Source organism: Piliocolobus tephrosceles, chromosome 11 (assembly GCF_002776525.5).
Source record: "Piliocolobus tephrosceles isolate RC106 chromosome 11, ASM277652v3, whole genome shotgun sequence".
NCBI classification, from domain to species: Eukaryota; Metazoa; Chordata; class Mammalia; order Primates; family Cercopithecidae; genus Piliocolobus; species Piliocolobus tephrosceles.
Window position 1 is genome coordinate 56226119 of NC_045444.1, and position 17513 is coordinate 56243631.

At 40.9% G+C, this 17513-nt stretch overlaps 1 protein-coding gene across 5 annotated transcripts in view; it reads left to right on the plus strand.

Annotated features, from left to right (window-relative positions):
* The window catches only part of MYO3B (myosin IIIB), a 494519-nt gene that overhangs the window by 156637 nt on the left and 320369 nt on the right, over window positions 1-17513 (plus strand). For all 5 annotated transcript variants that reach the window (XR_002725179.2, XR_002725177.2, XR_002725178.2 and 2 more), the window contains exon 8: window positions 7647-7712. Coding sequence is in view for 2 of the 5 variants with exons in the window: in XM_023185963.2 (XP_023041731.1) it covers window positions 7647-7712 (66 nt within the window). In the remaining 3 variants the exon portion in view is untranslated. The remainder of the gene's footprint in view (window positions 1-7646; window positions 7713-17513) is intronic.

Genomic DNA, 17513 nt, shown 5'->3' on the forward strand with positions numbered 1-17513 from the left:
GTTCTAAACTCCTGAACTCAAGTGATCTGCTGCCTCAGCCTCTCAAAGTGCTAGGATTACAGGCATGAGCCACCACACTGGCCACATATGTATATTTTGAATATATCTTCGTCCGTGTCACATATGCTGGGGTTATTACCTAGGGATACCCACTACTGGAACAAGGTAGCAGATTCCTGCAAGTGGAACCCAGCAATAGGGTTTAAAGTTTGTAGCTGCTGGGATCCATCAACTCAAGGTCACTATTTACAGTGTGTTCTATGGCGTTTTGGCCCGTGGAGCATTATTAATAATCCTGTGGGATCATTTGCTGATTGCTGCTTCCTTGGCTGTAGCTCTGTTGCCCCCACTGCTGTGAAATTGCTCATTGAGCCACCCCCAGAAGATGCAGCAGTATATTCTCTCTTTGCATTTAATTTCTTGAAAGGATACTAAGTGTTCACTTGTCAGTGCTTTTGCCACCTAAGAAATATTTGAAAAGTTTGAAATTCCATGACATGTGGCATATGTAAGCCATTTCAGCCTTCTTTCTAATAGTGACAAAAATAGAAACAACCTAAATGTTCACCAATACATGAATGGCTAAATAAACTATAGTTACGTACTTTGTGGAATGCCATTTAGGTATGAAAGTGATATGGATGAACTTTAAGCGGTATTACTGAATGGAAAAAATAAGTACCAGGACATTTATGTGGTGTATAATCCCATTTCTATGCTTTCAACTATATTATAAACATTAATTATAAAAATTAAGGCCAGGAGCAGTGGCTCATGCGTGTAATCCCAGCACTTTGGGAGGCCAAGACAGATCACCTGAGGTTAGAAGTTTCAAGACCAGCCTGGCCAACATGGTGAAACACTGTCTCTACAAAAATACAAAAATTAGCTGAGCATGATGGCAGGTGTCTATAATCCCACTACTTGGGAGGCTGAGACGGGAGAATCACTTGAACCTGAGAGGTAGAGGTTGCAGTGAGCCAAGATCACTCCATTGCACTCCAGCCTGCGCGAGTCAATGAGACTCTGTCTCAAAAAAAAAAAAAAAATTAATATATCACCCAATTTATATTGTAACATATACTTACAGCACAGAAAAACTGTGTGTGTGTGTGTGTGTATATATATGTGTATATATATATATATATATGAATATATAAAGTATTTATAGCAGATACCACAAATGCATGTAATAAAAGGTCTAAAAGAATACAACCCATACTGATAATGGGGAGGAGACTGGTATTAGGAGTTATAATGAGGAGGAATTTTGCTTTTTATTCTCTACATTCCAGTATTGGGGATTTTTTTTTTTTTTTTTTTTTTTTTTTTATGTAGTTTCACTCTGTCGCCAGGCTGGAGTAGAGTGGCGCCATCTTGGCTCACGGCAACCTCCACCTCCCAGGTTCCAGCGATTTTTCTGCCTCAGCCTCCCGAGTAGATGGGATTACAGGCTCAGGCCACCACACCTGGCTAATTTTTGTATTTTTCTTTCTTTTTTTTTTTTTTTTTTAGTATGGATGGGGTTTCACTATGTTGGCCAGGCTGGTCTCGAACTCCTGACCTCAAGTGATCTGCCTGCCTTGGCCTCCCAAAGTGCTGGGATTACAGGGGTGAGCCACCGCGCCTGGCCAGGGAATGTTTTTTACACTGAGATGAATCACGTATTGCAATTAAATGTAAACTTTTTTAAATAATTGATTTTGAACAGGTAAGATGTGACTTAGGGAGAAAAGCAACTTTAGGAACAGCTGGGGCAAGATACTGAGAGAGACACTGAGAGAGACACAGACACATGACTAACTATTCAACTTTATTAATGAAGTCTACCAATTGTAATCAGAATGGCAGCTCTGTTGCTGTAGTTAATACTATCAGGACAGTTAATTACACTCAAATGTCTTGCTTTTTTGCTTTTATGAGTAAGTAAATAGAATGTCTTTTTAAGACATTCCTAAGTGTTTAACTGGATGTTAACAATTGTTTCTTATTTATTATACTTCATTCTTTCTATCTTCCTCTGTTATTCCCCTTCTCCTCCAACACCCTCCTCCCCTAGTCAGCTGATTTATGTCCCCTCTGTGAACAGAGATCCTGCTTTAAAATTCACAACTTTCAGGAAGCCTTTCTTAATTAACTCTGCCTCACTGAGAAATTTTTTACTCAGCATCTCCTTGGTGAGTGTGCTTTAATGTTTGAGGGCTTCATTTTGCACCTTCTTGAGGCATTGCTTGCTAATTGGTTTTCTGTCATTTTGGTTTTTTTTTTTTTTTTGCATATATGTTCTCTTAATTCATCTTCCAAACTAATGGACTCTTCATGAGATAAAATATGGGAAAGAGTGGGGCATATGGGCATTGGAGACAGAAATACCTGAATTTAAAACCTGGTTCTTCCAATTTTTGCTGAATGTTCTTGAGAAAATTTCTTCTTTTAAGTTGCATTTTCTTCACTTGTGAAACTAGAATAATTCCTATTTATAGGGTTGTTGCAACGTTTAGTTGACCTATATGTGAGGCACTTGGCATGAAGCTTTGTGGTAGTAAGCACTCAACATATGATGGTTATTGGTATTCATCTCCTTCTGTCTGTGACCCACTATGTATGTGTGTATAATGGTCGTGACATCAGCTATTGTCTACAGTGAGGTTTAAATTATGATTTTTTGCTCATTTTAGTTATATATATTCAGGGACCTGGAGACATTTGGGCTTCAAAAGCAGAGGAATGAGGCTTATATTGTCAAATCCAAATCAAGTCAATATTCCTTTATTCTTCAAATCTGTTTGCTGTGAATAATTTAGTTGGAATTTGCTCATATCCAAAAGAGCTGTTCCGTATTTGTCTAATTTTATGCTACTTTGAAGACCAAGTCATATTTTGTCTTATCGCCATTTCTTGGCCTACATACAACATGTATATGTTTGTATGCATTCATTCAAAAAATTTACTGAGTAGTTCTGTGCTGGGCACTATAGATACACAAGAAACATGAGTAGGAGCTTGCCAGGTGGACAAATTAGGGAGAGCATTCTAAACTGGAGGTACATCATGTGTAGTCTCTGAGGCATGAAAGAATAGGACCTGTTTTGGAGCCACAAGTACTGTGCAGCACAGTGCTCGGCATCTGGCGAGCAAGTGGTTTAAGATGAAATCAAGTAGACAGGTAGGTGATAGGAAAGATCATTTGTATATATCATGCAAAGGGGTTAACATTTTATCATTCTGGCAGTGTGCATCTGCTGAATAATTTTGAGCAAGGAAATAACGAGGTCATATTTGTATGTTATAAAGAAATTCTAGCTACCAAGTACAAGATGGATTAGAGGGGTGTGAGGTAGAGGGAAGGAGAAAAACAAGGAGGCCACTGGAGTAGTATGGGTATGAAATGATGAGTGACTGGACTAGGATGTGAAAGAGGGAACAGGTTATGAGTAAGGGATTTAGGAAGTAGAACTGAGAAGACTTGACATTTGATTGGTGTATTAGTTTTCTATTACTATCATAACAAATCACCACAAACTTAGAGGCTGAAAACAACACAAATTTATTATCTTACGGTTCTTTGAGTTAGAAGTCTGCCGTAGGTCTCAGGGGGCTAACATCAAGGTGTCAGTAGGGCTGTACTTCTTTCTTAAGCATTAGGGGAAATTTATTTTCTGGCTCATTAAGGTTATTAGCAGAGTTCATTTCCTTGCTTCTATAGAATTGAGGTTCTCATTTCTTTGCTAGGTATCAGCTGAGGCCCATTTCCATCTTCCAGATGCTGCCTGCATTTCTTGGCTCATGGCCACTTCCTCCATTTTCAAAGGCCGCAATGACGGGTTAAGTCCCTTTCATACGTTGAATCTCTCCTGACTCTTCTTTTTTCTTTCTGCCTCCCTCTTCCACTTTAAAAGACTCATGTGATTAAGTTGGGCCCATTCAGGTAATTCAAGACAACCTCCCCGTCTCCAGGACCTTTACCTTCATTACATAAATAAAGTCTCTTTGCCATATAAAGTAGAATATTAATAGGTTCTGAGGATTAGAATGTGGACATCTTTGAGGGAGCCATTATTCTGCATGCTCTAATTGGATATGGGAGAATGTAGAATCCAGGTTTCTGACTTCAACAACCAGGAGGAATGCAACCTTAAGAAAGGAAGATGTTGTGGCCGGGCACAGTGTCTCACGCCTGTAATCCCAGCACTTTGGGAGGCCGAGGTGAGTGGATCACCTGAGGTCGGGAGGTTCGAGAGCAGCCTGACCAACATGGAGAAATCCTGTCTCTACTAAAAATACACATTAGCCGGGCATGGTGGCACATGCCTATAATCCCAGCTACTAGGGAGGCTGAGGCAGGAGAATCGCTTGAACCTGGGAGGCGGAGGTTTTGGTGGGCTGAGATCGTGCCATTGCACTCCAGCCAGGGCAACAATTGTGAAACTCCGTCTCAAAAAAAAAAAAAAAAGGAAGATGTTTGGTTTTGAACATGTTGACCTTAAGATGTCTCTGGGAAATTAAAATGCAACTATCTAGTAAGCAGTCAGATGCACCAGCTAAAAGGCAGACAAGAAATCAAGGCATGTTAGGAAGCTGTCAACATACAGTAAGCCCTCAGTGAATGTATGGAATGGGAAGAGAATAGGGAGAAGAACAGGATTCTGGGATCGATAATGTTCTAACTGCAAAAGAGGGAGAAACACTCACAAATGAAACAAGAATAACCTACATGGTTTCCCTTCACTGGTGTTCTTTCTGGGTTGTGAGAGAATTAGAATTTATATTGCCAGTCCAAACAAAGTACTGCAAAGTCTTCAAATTCATTTGGTTTTCATTATGTACAGATAATAATCTTTCACAAGATCTTGCTTTACTGAACCAAAGCAGGATGAACTCCAGGAAAGGCAGGACATTTACAGGATCAAATGAGGTTCTCTTAACCAACTTTCTATGATGCTGGGCTCCAAAGAAGATGTTTCCTTGTGTGATGGTTATGTGAAGCCATAGAGGGTTGGTGGTGACCTGGGTGAGTGGTGGTTTGCTGCCATTCTCCTCAGGCCAATAACTAAACAATACCCCCTGTGCATATTTCCTGTGGAGAAAGAGACTGAAAACAGGAAGGTACATTGTTCTCTATATTAAAGTGGATGTTCACCATCTATTTCTCACTGGACCCTTGCCAGGTCACTCTCTGCTTATGGAAGACAGATGCCCCTTCCCTGCTGGGCTGGCCAGTGTTGAGCCTACTAGTGTCATTTCAGTCAAATCTGTTTAATCTGTCTACAAATGACTTAGTCACGGTGGACTGCTTTGGAGGTGAATGAAGTCTATTAGACAGTAGATTGCTTACGCAGCTCTTCTGTGTGGGACTGACCTCAGTGAGAACAGAATGATCAGGAAACCTGAGAAGATCAAGGGAAGTACAAATCCTGGAAAGTGCTGTAGAGATGATCTAGGATAACCGACTCACTGAAAGATATAGCACCAAAGCTGCCCACAGAGGTGAGCTGGCAGGGCATGTGGATGTAAAACCTCAGATAGCCACAGGCAGTAAGAACTGCTGAGCCAAACTAGGATTGAAGCTGAAGTTATGTGATGGTACTAGGGAAAGATGAAGGCCTATGTTGTTGAATGGAGTGAATGAGATAAAGAGGCAGCCTCCTCCTTTGTCTCTGATCCAGGAGAAGGGGGAAAAAAATTAACTGCGATTCTTTCTGGGTCATACACAGATAATTTACTGGTTTTTGAATTATAAGATGTGAAGGATAACTAAATTCATATGCAGAACAGATAAATTATCTCCTTCCTCTAATCATTCTTCCTCCTCACTTTATCCTTCCCTGCTGCTCTCTCTTCAGATCCAAAAGATCATATATAGTCTAGCCTCAAAGTTACTTTTTTTGGACTTAACTACGCTTTTTTATGTCCCTGTGTCTTGGCACATGTTGTTTTCTGAGCCTAAAATAGCTTCACTCTCCTTCTTTATCTTGAAAAATCCACTCTGATTTTCAGGAGCCAGCTCAAGTTTATCTTCTTTATAAAGTTTTTTGGGACTCCCTAGATGGAGTAAGCAGCACCTTAATTATTCTACCCACACACCATGCTTGTGCTTCTGGTATGTCACTTACCATATTATGTTCTCATCATATGGTAGGAAAATACTTGGAAAGGTTATCTCACTGAGGATTAGACTCAGCTGCATGTACTAATGGCTTGAAGAAAACGGAAGACTATTTCTCTCTTATAAAGGAAGATTAGGGGGAAGCAGAGTAGAGCTGGTATGGCAGCTTTGCAATGTCATCATGAATCCAGTTTTCTATCTGTTTGCTTTGTCATACTCAGCTCATAGTTTTCATTTTCAAGTTCATCTGATGTCCTCAATGGCTGCTCAAGCTCCAGCCATCATACCCATGCTCTAAAAAGAAAGAAGGGGGAAGGGGAAGAATGTCATGTCTCTCCTCTTTTAAGGAGACTTTCTGAAAATACCATATAATAATTCTATTTATAAATCATTGACTAGAACTCGGTCACAGAACCACATCTAGCCATAAGGAACTCAAGAAATTGTGATCTTTATTATGGCAGCAGTATGCTGAATTAAAAGTTGTGCCATAAGAAATGAGAAGATGATATTGAGGGACAGCTTGTGGTCACATTATCTGATATATATTTATTTATGGTAATTCCTGCTGCTTCCCATTCCTCTGCCTATTGAATCTGAGCAATCCATGGCTTTAGGAAGCAGCTGGAATCCAGGTAAAAACAAGGATCACATGTGATGGCTTTAAAATTTACAGCCATAATTCAGGTGTGCAGAACTGTCACTTTCTTCATTTTCTGAACTTGAGTTGCCCACAAGCCCCTATTTCCATGTATTGCTAGAAAAAAGTCTTATCAATTAAAGGTAATGTAGTCACTTCTGTTTTAAAATCAGATCTCTTTAGGGTATTCAATCAAATTCAGGGCTCTTCCCCCACCCCCCTTTTTTTTTTTTTGCACTCTCACCAGGAGGTGGTCTGGTTATCTAACGTTCTTTTTGCCATTCTCTCATTCTCTTGGACCTCCAATTATTAGGTATGGTATATGTCTGTCTCTTTCTCTACCCAGGAACTTCACAGAGTCTGGGGCATTGTTTTGACTGTTTGACTTTCTCCAGTGCTTGTTGCAGAAGTTGATACATAGGAAATAGTTAAAAATGTGACTATGAATTTATGAGTATACTTTAAATGCATCACATAATTAATTCAAATGGTACCATAATGATCTGAAAATCCTGTACAATTAAGTCTATTTCACTAAAGCCCCTGGCACTATGTTTATAGCTTTCTTATAGCACTAATAATCCTCAGTTCTGTTATAGTAGTTTGTGCGCTTGCCTCACCCCTCATTAGTGTGTCTGCTTCTGGAAGAATGTTCCTGATCTTTGTAACTTTCACAGGTCCTGAGAAGGCCAGGGACATATTAGGTCTTCAGTCAATGAAAATGAATGACTATAGGAATAGGGGTTGGCACTTTATAATCCACCACTAAAAAATGACTCTCATGTGAGAACAAACAGATTTTATTAGAGCTATTTAGAATGATATCAATAAAAACAAGTTGATATTTTGCCTTTAATGAAACTCTTCTTTTTTAATAAAAAATTGCTGTTGTTTTTTCAGAAATCCTCCACCGACTTTACTTCATCCAGAAAAATGGTGTGAAGAATTCAACCACTTTATTTCACAGTGAGTATTTCTTCCACTAAAAATTGCATATCTAGCAAGGCCTTGATCAGTGATTGGAGAAATCCAGGCTGTGGAATTTACTTGGCACTAGAGGTTGTTATGCCTGTTAGCACATTATGACTCAGGGTTTGTTTTAGTAAATGATAGAACATCCCTTTGCAAGATGTGAAAGGTAAGGCATTCCATTTGACTCTCAGTTATAATAGGTCCTTCTTATCATATGGATCACATGTATCTGAGAACCTACTTTGTCCTAGGGCAAATATTGACAACTTGTCATGTTTAATGGGAAGAGATGAAACATCTAAAAATCCGATACCCACACTGGGACTAAAGAGAAGGCAGAAGGTAGCAGCCTCCAACAGAGTTTTTGCAGTGTGAAAGCTGGGCTTGCTCTAGGATCTGTGGCTTGGGAACAAGGATCCAGTTTCCAAGATGACCAAGGGGCAAAGTAGAATCTCAGGCCTGGGGTACCAAGGTAAGGTATCCCAGCCAAGGCTGTGAAGGTATGAGGAACAAAATGAAGGCCAAGCTGATGGTGTGACATACCTGGTAGGAGCTATGTCACTAGGCAAGAATTACTGGGACTCAGACAGGAGTAGAATCAACAGTGAAACCAACAGTGGCTCAGTGTTGGGGTCATGAGCTTTTGGACCACACCAGTCCTAAATCTGAGAAAGATACTCAGACTACTGGAGGGGGTTACAAGACCCCAAGCTAGGGGCCTGGTGAATTGTGGGGACAGGAATCTAGACCAGGCATTACCAACCGTACCAAGGCACAGGAGCTTGGAAGAAGTACTGTGGGATCTAGCATATCAAACAAGGTGTTCAGAGGTCATGGGAGGAGAAAAGAAGTGACCAAAATGGCTGATAAACAAGAAGCGGGGAAGGGTCAACACAAATTTTTCTAATTTATGCCTCTGTGCAAACTTAGCTTTCACAAAGAAGCCAGTCAATAAAGCAAAGTGGGTCTTTTGATCATCTTTCTTAATAAATCACAATACAGATCAACAATCACTTATCCGTAATTCCAAAATCCAAAGAGCTCCAAAAGATAAAAGTTATTTTGTAGTCAAGTCATTTAACAGCAAAACCTAACCTTACGTGAACTGATTTGGTTAACTGTGAGGCTATTTATAGTTGTTATTTATCTTACTTAATGTGAATATTCATGTGTTTGGCGGCAGATATATTTGTTTGATTATAGTGTGCTGCCCCAGATCCTGCTGGGGCTGTTCCATAATATACAGTGAATGTACCAGTTTACCTTTCTAAAATTCGATAGAATTCTGAATTCCAAAATACATTTGACTCCATGGGGTTTGTGCAAACAGCTATGAACCTGTATTTCATTTTCATTTTCATTTCAAATGCAGTACAGTTGAGGGTCCCTGAATTCGTTTGGTTGTCCCATCCCTCCTGAACTTTTGCCATGTTCCTCAGGAAAGGGGAGTGGAAAAGAACTCAAAGAACCCTACTAAGAAAGACTGTGTTGGAACATGACCGTGAAGTTGAAGGCCAGAGGTGGAGGGTATCTCGTTGCCCCTTCAGCCCCACGTTGACATTTTTGCCCTGGCTGCAGAATGTACTAGGAGCAGCCACAAGTCAAAGGTGATGGTGTCAGGCCCTGTTGAGAGGAAAAACAGATACTTGTAGAAGAAATGATGCTCACATAAGAGCAGTGGAAGAGCCACTTCCAGAGATTTGGGACACAAAAGACTAGGCAGAGAAAACTAAAGAGCTGAAGACATGCTGGTAGCTTGGGACCACATTTTGGACCACCCCACGGAAAGAAATCTGGGAGCTAAGGTTCCAATGATTTTGCTGATAAAGGCTGGATCCAAAGATTTTTCTTTTTCGTTTCATTGCTGCACAGAGATACCCTTGACTGACCTTGTCTAAGCTGTTGTCCTAGAAAAATCCATTACATATTCACTAATACAGCTTCCCATACCAAACTCTCCTGATGCCTCTAAAAATGTGATTAGACTCACACAACTTTGGCTTATGTATTCTTTTCCAAGAGTATGTTTGTAATCATAAACTAAGCACAGTATTCCTTGGATGGATTTGAGAATAGAGGTACATAATTGATGACAGGGATTGGACTACACACAATGCAGTTGACTCTTCAATAATGCAGGGGTTAGGGGTGCTGACTACCCCCCACCTTGTGAAGTCAAACATTGCCTATAACTTTTGACTCTCCGAAATCTTAACTACTGATAGCATACTGTTGACTGGAAGCCGTGCCGATAACATAAACTGTTCATTAATACATATTTTATATGTTATATGTTTTATATACTGTATTCTTACAATAAAGTAAGCTAGAGAAAAGAAAATGTTATTAGGAAAGTCGTAAGGAAGAGAAATGCGTTTACTGTTCATTACTTGGAAGTGGATCATCATAAAGGTCTTCGTCCTCATCTTTTTCACATTGAATAGGCTGAGGAGGAGGAAGAAGAGGAGGGGTTGGTTCCGCTGTCTCAGGGTTAGCAGAGGTGGAAGAAAATCCACGTGTAAGTGCATCCGTGCAGTTCAAATCCATGTTGTTCAAGGGTCAACTATGCAGAAATTCCTCCCTAACACTGATGGTTCCTTATGGCAAATCCTATTATACGCAAATTCAGATCTGCTATGTTTTTCCCAATTCTGAGAATTTCAGATGAACTCATTTTGAGTTGCAAAAGGTCCTGAGTACTAGAATGGAGGGCTAAACACAGAAAACAGTGCCTTCGAATGTGCAAACTATCAGGAGCAAAGCAAAAAGTATCCTGTTGAAATTGCAGGGGAGGGAGAGTCTGGAAAGTTTATAATGAATCAGGAAGGCAATTAGAAATTAAGTGATTATGTGGTTTATTCCTAGTTTAAGATGGAAATATGTCATCAGTCTTCTTTTTGTTTAATGAGTTGTCTTTACAGTTTTTTATTACTGAAAAATTTTATATAGTAGGTGTTCATAGATTCCTTATTCACCTCAGCCCTCCAATCCTGCTTTCCCATAACATCTTAGGTTCGTCAACCATAAGTTCTTCTGCAATATTTTTGGGAATATTTCTCAAAATTGGGGACTGATTATTATATTACATATCTTTAAATAGAAGCCTGCCCACCATTCCCAAATAATATACTTTCTTTTTTTCTTTTTTCTTTTTTTTTTTTTTTTGAGACAGTCTCACTGTGTTGCCCAGCCTGCAGTGCAGTGGCATGATCTTGGCTCACTGCAACCTTGGCCTCCTGGGATCAAGTGATTCTTGTGCCTCGGCTACCCACGTAGCTGGAATTACAGCTGTGTGCCACCAGGACCAGTTAGTTTTTGTATTTTTGGCAGAGACAGGGTTTCGCCATGTTGGCCAGGTTGGTCTCAAACTCCTGACCTCAAGTGATCTGCCCACCTCAGCCTCCCAAAGTGCTGGGATTACAGGTGTGAGCCACTGAGCCCAGCCCCAGATAATATCCTTTCATTTTGTAGGGGAGACTGCTGACACTAGGCTGCTGTTACTCAGCCTATCAAATGCAGTTTGACCAAATGCCATTCATTATATTTATTCAGATCTCTAATTCAATATAAACAATGATACTCACTGGTTTTGAAATGTCTGTTTAAAGAGAGAGGCTTAGTTTGTTTTTATACTTATCTTGCTTGTATTAGGAGGCAAGGGAAAGAAAGATGGAGGATTAAGACCTTCAGATTATGAGCTTTTCATTATTGGAGAGACTGGGCTGGAGAAGATGATTATCTGGTAATTTTAGGAAAAGTTTCTTTTAACCTGAATTATACAGATAATTGCTTCAGTTCCCTTTGTAGACCAAGCCACAGTAAATCTAACTGTTTCTCTTTAAAGAATAAATAGGACTAAAAGTTCCTTAATGGCTTTAAGACCTTTAATACTTTGTCCTCATGTGACTGCTGAACCGTAACAGAGTCGATTCAATACTCTAGGTCTTTTTTAGTCCATGCTGGTCACTACCCACCAAAAGATTTCGTATTGACTGCTGCAGGGATCTGAACAAGCTGGTCTGGCTGCAGCCTAGTGATTATAGCTATGTAGACAGGGGACAGGGGTGTTTGTGTGTAGACGTGCATATGCCGTGTAAGAGGGCCAGGGAGGTAGGAAAGCAGGAGCACTGGGGATGTGGCTTAGTGTGTTTCAGATTTATTTCCAGCCTCCTTAATTTGGAGATAGTAGGAGAGATTTTTTAAAACATCTATAAGTCTAAAATACTTTTAGTAAACCTGTTTGGGGGGTTTTAAAAGAAGCATCAGCCTGTTTGGTTCTGAACCTTTGGTTGTTAGTGATAATTGATTCATTTATATGTATTAGCTATGCATTTATCAAAGCATGATTCCTGACAGCTTAGTTATGATAAATTAAATGCAATGTTCACATAAATTCTGCAGTGCTTTTTATCCATATGCTAGGACCCTGCTTGATGTGTTTTGTCACCTCTATAATGTTTGGTTGGCTCTGTAGAGATTTCATTATCAGCCCTTTCCCCTACGACTAAAACTATTTGCATAACAAGTTTATCTGGTTCAAGTATCAGCCAGACTTCTGCTTTGTCAGGAGGCTCCATTCAGAAGTAGCCTTTTGATAAGATAAAAATAATTTTCATTTTGTCAACTTCACCTTGGTCCTAATGGATGCCACTTTTCTTTTTAAGTTCAAACTAATTTCAGGTCTTTGGAACAAACTACAAATATACTTTCCAAGTCATTAATCAGAAGATATTTGTGAGCTATGCTTTCTCATTTTGCCTCTAAAACTTTAGGGGTTTTATTAGGAATTAAATTTAGGACCTCATCATCAATGGCCCTTGAGCCGATTAGTGAGACAATCAAGATGGATTTCTCTTGGTCAAGGGCAGTTCCACCAACAGCATTATGGCTCCTCAGCTTTGGATTTAATAATGACTTGAACTATATGGTCACCTGCACATGAATTGTTCTTGGAGTGGTTGGCTTGGGTGGTATAAGGGAGAAAAAGTAGTATCTTTTCCTCATCTATTGTGAGGTTAATGGCTGACATTCCTATAACAAAAGACAGATTAACAAGAGAAAAGTGAAACAAATTTATTTAATGTAAGTTTTATGTGACACAGGAGCCTTCACTCAAAAACCAAGTGAAAACTACTTTTGTGGTTAGGTTTAATGAATGATGGACAGTTGTATAGAAGTATGATTGAACAAAAAAGGGGTATGATCTAATGGTAATCAACTGGGGGAAACTTAGCAAGTGCTCAGATTCTTGTCAGCCTCTCTGTGTAACATTTCTTCCTTCTGATTATAGGGCAGGTCACCCCTCACATGAGGATCTTCAAGAGAGAGGGGCTGGGAGAAGGTCAGAGGGACCTTTCTGTTTCTGTGGTTTTCTTAATTGTCTTCTGCTTAAAATACTCAGTATGCCGAAGGGCCTTATTTTGGGGTAGCGTTTCCTGAACTGCATCAGCATCTAGCATACTGGAGTGTCTATTTCTCATTTCCCAGAGTGAGCATTGTGGCTGAGCCCTGCCATTTAGTCACAAATGTTGAAGCAGCCTTTCCTATCCCTCTAAATGACATTCAAATGGGTATAAGCAGTTGCACTGAATGTTAACAAAGTAAGATCACTCTGAGCCATAAAACTACGAAGACTAATGGTCATTTGCATATGTTTATTCTTTAAAAATTGAAACTCAGATCTGGAACATTTGCTTTCACTGTAGGCCTGAATGCTGATAAAGCTAACCATTTTGGGGTGGTTGTTTGCTTGACATTGATTGTATTTCCCTAAAGGCAACAATTCTCAGCTCTTAGCCTTTCTCCATTTTGTGTTTCAAGGCTGCTTAATTCCGCATGGCTTTATAGTGTCAATGAACAACACACTTGCAATGATAAATATCGTAACTCAGTGATTAAGTTCCACAGACATTCTTGGCTATTTAAGTCTTGTTGGATTCTCAGGAGGCCATGCGAAGGGTTAATACTTCCTAGAGTAGAAGGATACAATAACCTTTATTTACATTACTTCACAAATTTGTAATTTTAATTAAAATGAACAGTGGTATCTCTAGTGACAGACTCTCTCCATTTTAGATTTATTTAGCCAATCATTAGCTATTATGATTTCTTGAATTAATTAGCATCTCTTGAGCTACAGGGAATTAATGAATTAATAAAAACTCATGGAGAAGCTCAAAATTAACACAAAAAGTAAGTTAACCCCCCCAAAATTATCCACTCCTCACTTAACATATATTGATCAATATACTTACAAATGCAACTCAAATCCTTTCTTATTTTGAAATATTGGGATTTTGTTTTTCATGAGAAGAACAAATAAAGCTATGTTTGAATTTCAAGGTTATATCTCCCTGAAGAACATCTAATTTAGATTACCTAATAGATCATCTAAAGACACCAAGGGCCTGATTTGATCTCACTTATACCCTACTTATAAAGTCAGCTGATAAAATCTGATTTTCTCATAGTGTAAACCAGGAAGCAGTTCAGTGTGACTTGAAGTTTGAAACATGGTACCCACATACACCTGGAGTATTCTAGGAATATATCCTGTCTTCTTAGGAACCATGGCAACGTGAGATAATTGAAGGTTTAGCCTCATACAAAATAAGAAAAAGGCATAGTAACGTGGGTAATCTAGACTGTTGTCAACATATCCTGTTTATTTCCTGACAGATGCTGGGTTTAGATCTTGTGAGAAACCAGATCTATAGCATATGTCATAGATTTTATGTTAGTGCTTGTGGCACATCACGTTAGCTGACTTTTGTAGCTGCTGTGGATTCATTAAATTATGTCTGTACCATTTGCTCCATACTGGCTTTTCTTTCTCCTTTTAAAAAAATTACACTTGATTTTCATACTGTAAATCAAAAAGACTCTATAATTGAAATAATAGAAAGTGAGGGTGAGCGCTGCATTGTCTGTGTGTGCTTGTGCCTGGTGGTGGTGGCTCACACATTCGCCTTTCCCCAGAGTGCCGCCTGGATCATCACCAGGAAGAGGCAGCTGTGGAAGAGCAGTGCTATAGCATGTGTATCCAGCTGTGTCACCTACTGGCTGTGTAATCTTGGAAAAGATATTTAACCTGTCTGACTGCAGGTCCTCAGTTGTCAAATTGGGGCTGAGAGTAGTATCACTGCGAGGATTAAATTACATAATGTATATGTAGTACTTGACAAATAAGAATAATTAACATATGTAACTCTTTTTTTTGTTTGTTTGTTTTTGAGATGGAGTCATGCTCTGTTGCCAGGATAGAGTGCAGTGACGCGGTCTCGGCTCACTGCAACCTCCTGGGTTCAAGCGATTCTCCTGCTTCAGCCTCCCAAGTAGCTGGGATTACAGGCACGTGCTACCACGCCTGGCTAATTTTTGTATTTTTAGTAGAGATGGGGTTTCACCACGTTGGCCAGACTGGTCTTGAACTCCTGACCTCGTGATCCACCTGCCTTGGCCTCCCAAAGTGCTGGGATTACAGGCGTGAGCCACCGCACCGGGCCTATATGTAACTCTTAGGCTAGGCACTGTTCTCTACATGTTGTATAATTTACTTAATCTTCTTAATTCTATGAAGTAGTTCTAATATTATCCTTATTTTATGGAAATTAAGGTAAAAAGAGGCCAAGAGTCCCAAGAGCACAGCTAGCAAGTGGTGGAGCTGGGATTTGAACCCCAGAAAATTTGTTCCAGAATTCACACTCAACCAGCAGTAGAGATTATTTTTATTACCCTTTGCATTTGGTCTGTGCTGCTATTCTGAAACTGTGTTTTGAAAGTGGCAATGACTTTCTCTTCTTTGACACCAATGTGCTGTTTCAATCCGTTGTCCACTATCTCTTTATTTAGACTTCAGCTCACTTACTTCCACAGTTCAGGCCTCTAACACACACACACACACACGCACCCACACCCCAACACACACACCCACACACCCTTCCACCCCTTCTTAATGGCAACAGCTCCCTCAACCTGAGAGAACTGGCTGCAACAGGAGTCAAGACAGAATCAAGCCAGATGTGGTGGCTTACGACTGATCCTAGCACTTTGTGGGGCTGAGGTGAGAGGATCGCTTGAGACCAGGAGTTTGAGCCTGAGCAACAAAGTGAGACCCTGTCTCCACAAAAAATTTAAAAATGAGCCAGGCGTGGTGGTGTGTGCCTATATAGTCCCAGCTACCAAGGAGATTGAAGCGGGAGAATCCCCTGAGCCACAGGAGTTTGAGGTTATAGTGAGTGAATTGTGCCATTGCACTCTAGCCTAAATGATGAAGAGAGACTTTGTTTCCAAAAAAAAAAAAAAAAGGAAATTCGACGCAGGCTCACCTTCACTTCTTTGCTCTGCAAACAACCCTACCTTCCCCACCTGGCCCGGGGAATACCTTCTCCAAGTTGAGTATCTCTCTCTGCTGTCAGCCAGCCACAGTCTTCTCCATGGGGAAGGAACAGTGGGAAGGAAAATGGATGCCTGGACTCTGGGAGGCAGAATCCATAGTGCTTGGCAACTAACTATAGGAGGAGACAGGTACCACAGAGAGGGAAGAGTTAAACATGACTCCAGTGTTTTCAGAATGGAAACAGGGCTTTTTTGAAAATACATGTTGGAGAGATTAAGAGCACAGGATCTAAAGTCAAATTGCATTCTAGCACTGCCTATAGATTTTTGGCCTTGAACAAGTCACTTAACTTTTCTGAGCCTCAATTTCCTCATCTGCAAAATGAGAATAATAATACTTCTATAATAATAACAGTTGGCATTAAGATCAAGTCCGAAGATGGCCGAATAGGAACAGCTCCAGTCTCCATCTCCCAGCGCGAGCGACACAGAAGACCAGTGATTTCTGCATTTTCAACTGAGGTACTGGGGTCATCTCACTCGGGAGTGCCGGACAATCGGTGCTGGTCAGCTGCTGCAGCCTGACCAGCAAGAGCTGAAGCAGGGCGAGGCATCGCCTCACCTGGGAAGCGCAAGGGGGAAGGGAGTCCCTTTTCCTAGCCAGGGGAACTGAGACACACAACACCTGGAAAATCGGGTAACTCCCACCCCAATATTGCGCTGTAAGCACACCGGCACACCAGGAGAATATATCCCATACCTGGCCGGGAGGGTCCCACACCCACGGAGCCTCCCTCCTTGCTAACACAGCAGTCTGCTGCAATCTAACCGCAAGGCAGCAGCGAGGCTGGGGGAGGGGCGCCCGCCATCGCTGAGGCTTAAGTAGGTAAACAAAGCCACTGGGAAGCTCGAACTGGGTGGAGCTCACAGCAGCTCAAGGAAACCTGCCTGTCTCTGTAGACTCCACCTCTGGGGACAGGATAAAGCTAAAAAATAACAGGGGAAGCAGCAGAGGCCTGTGCAGACGCGAACGACTCTGTCTGACAGCTTTGAAGAGAGCAGTGGATCTCCCAACAGGGAGGTTGAGATCTGAGAAGGGGCAGGCTGCCTGCTCAAGTGGGTCCCTGACCCCTGAGTAGCCTAACTGGGAGACATCCCCCACTAGGGGCAGTCTGACACCCCACACCTCACAGGGTGGAGTACACGCCTGAGAGGAAGCTTCCAAAGCAAGAATCAGACAGGTGCACTCGCTGTTCAGCAATATTCTATCTTCTGCAACCTCTGCTGCTGATACCCAGACAAACAGGGTCTGGAGTGGACCTCAAGCAATCTCCAACAGACCTATAGCTGAGGGTCCTGACTGTCAGAAGGAAAACTATCAAACAGGAAGGATGCCAAAACCTCAAGGATCTAGAACTAGATGTACCATATGACCCAGCCATCCCACTACTGGGTATA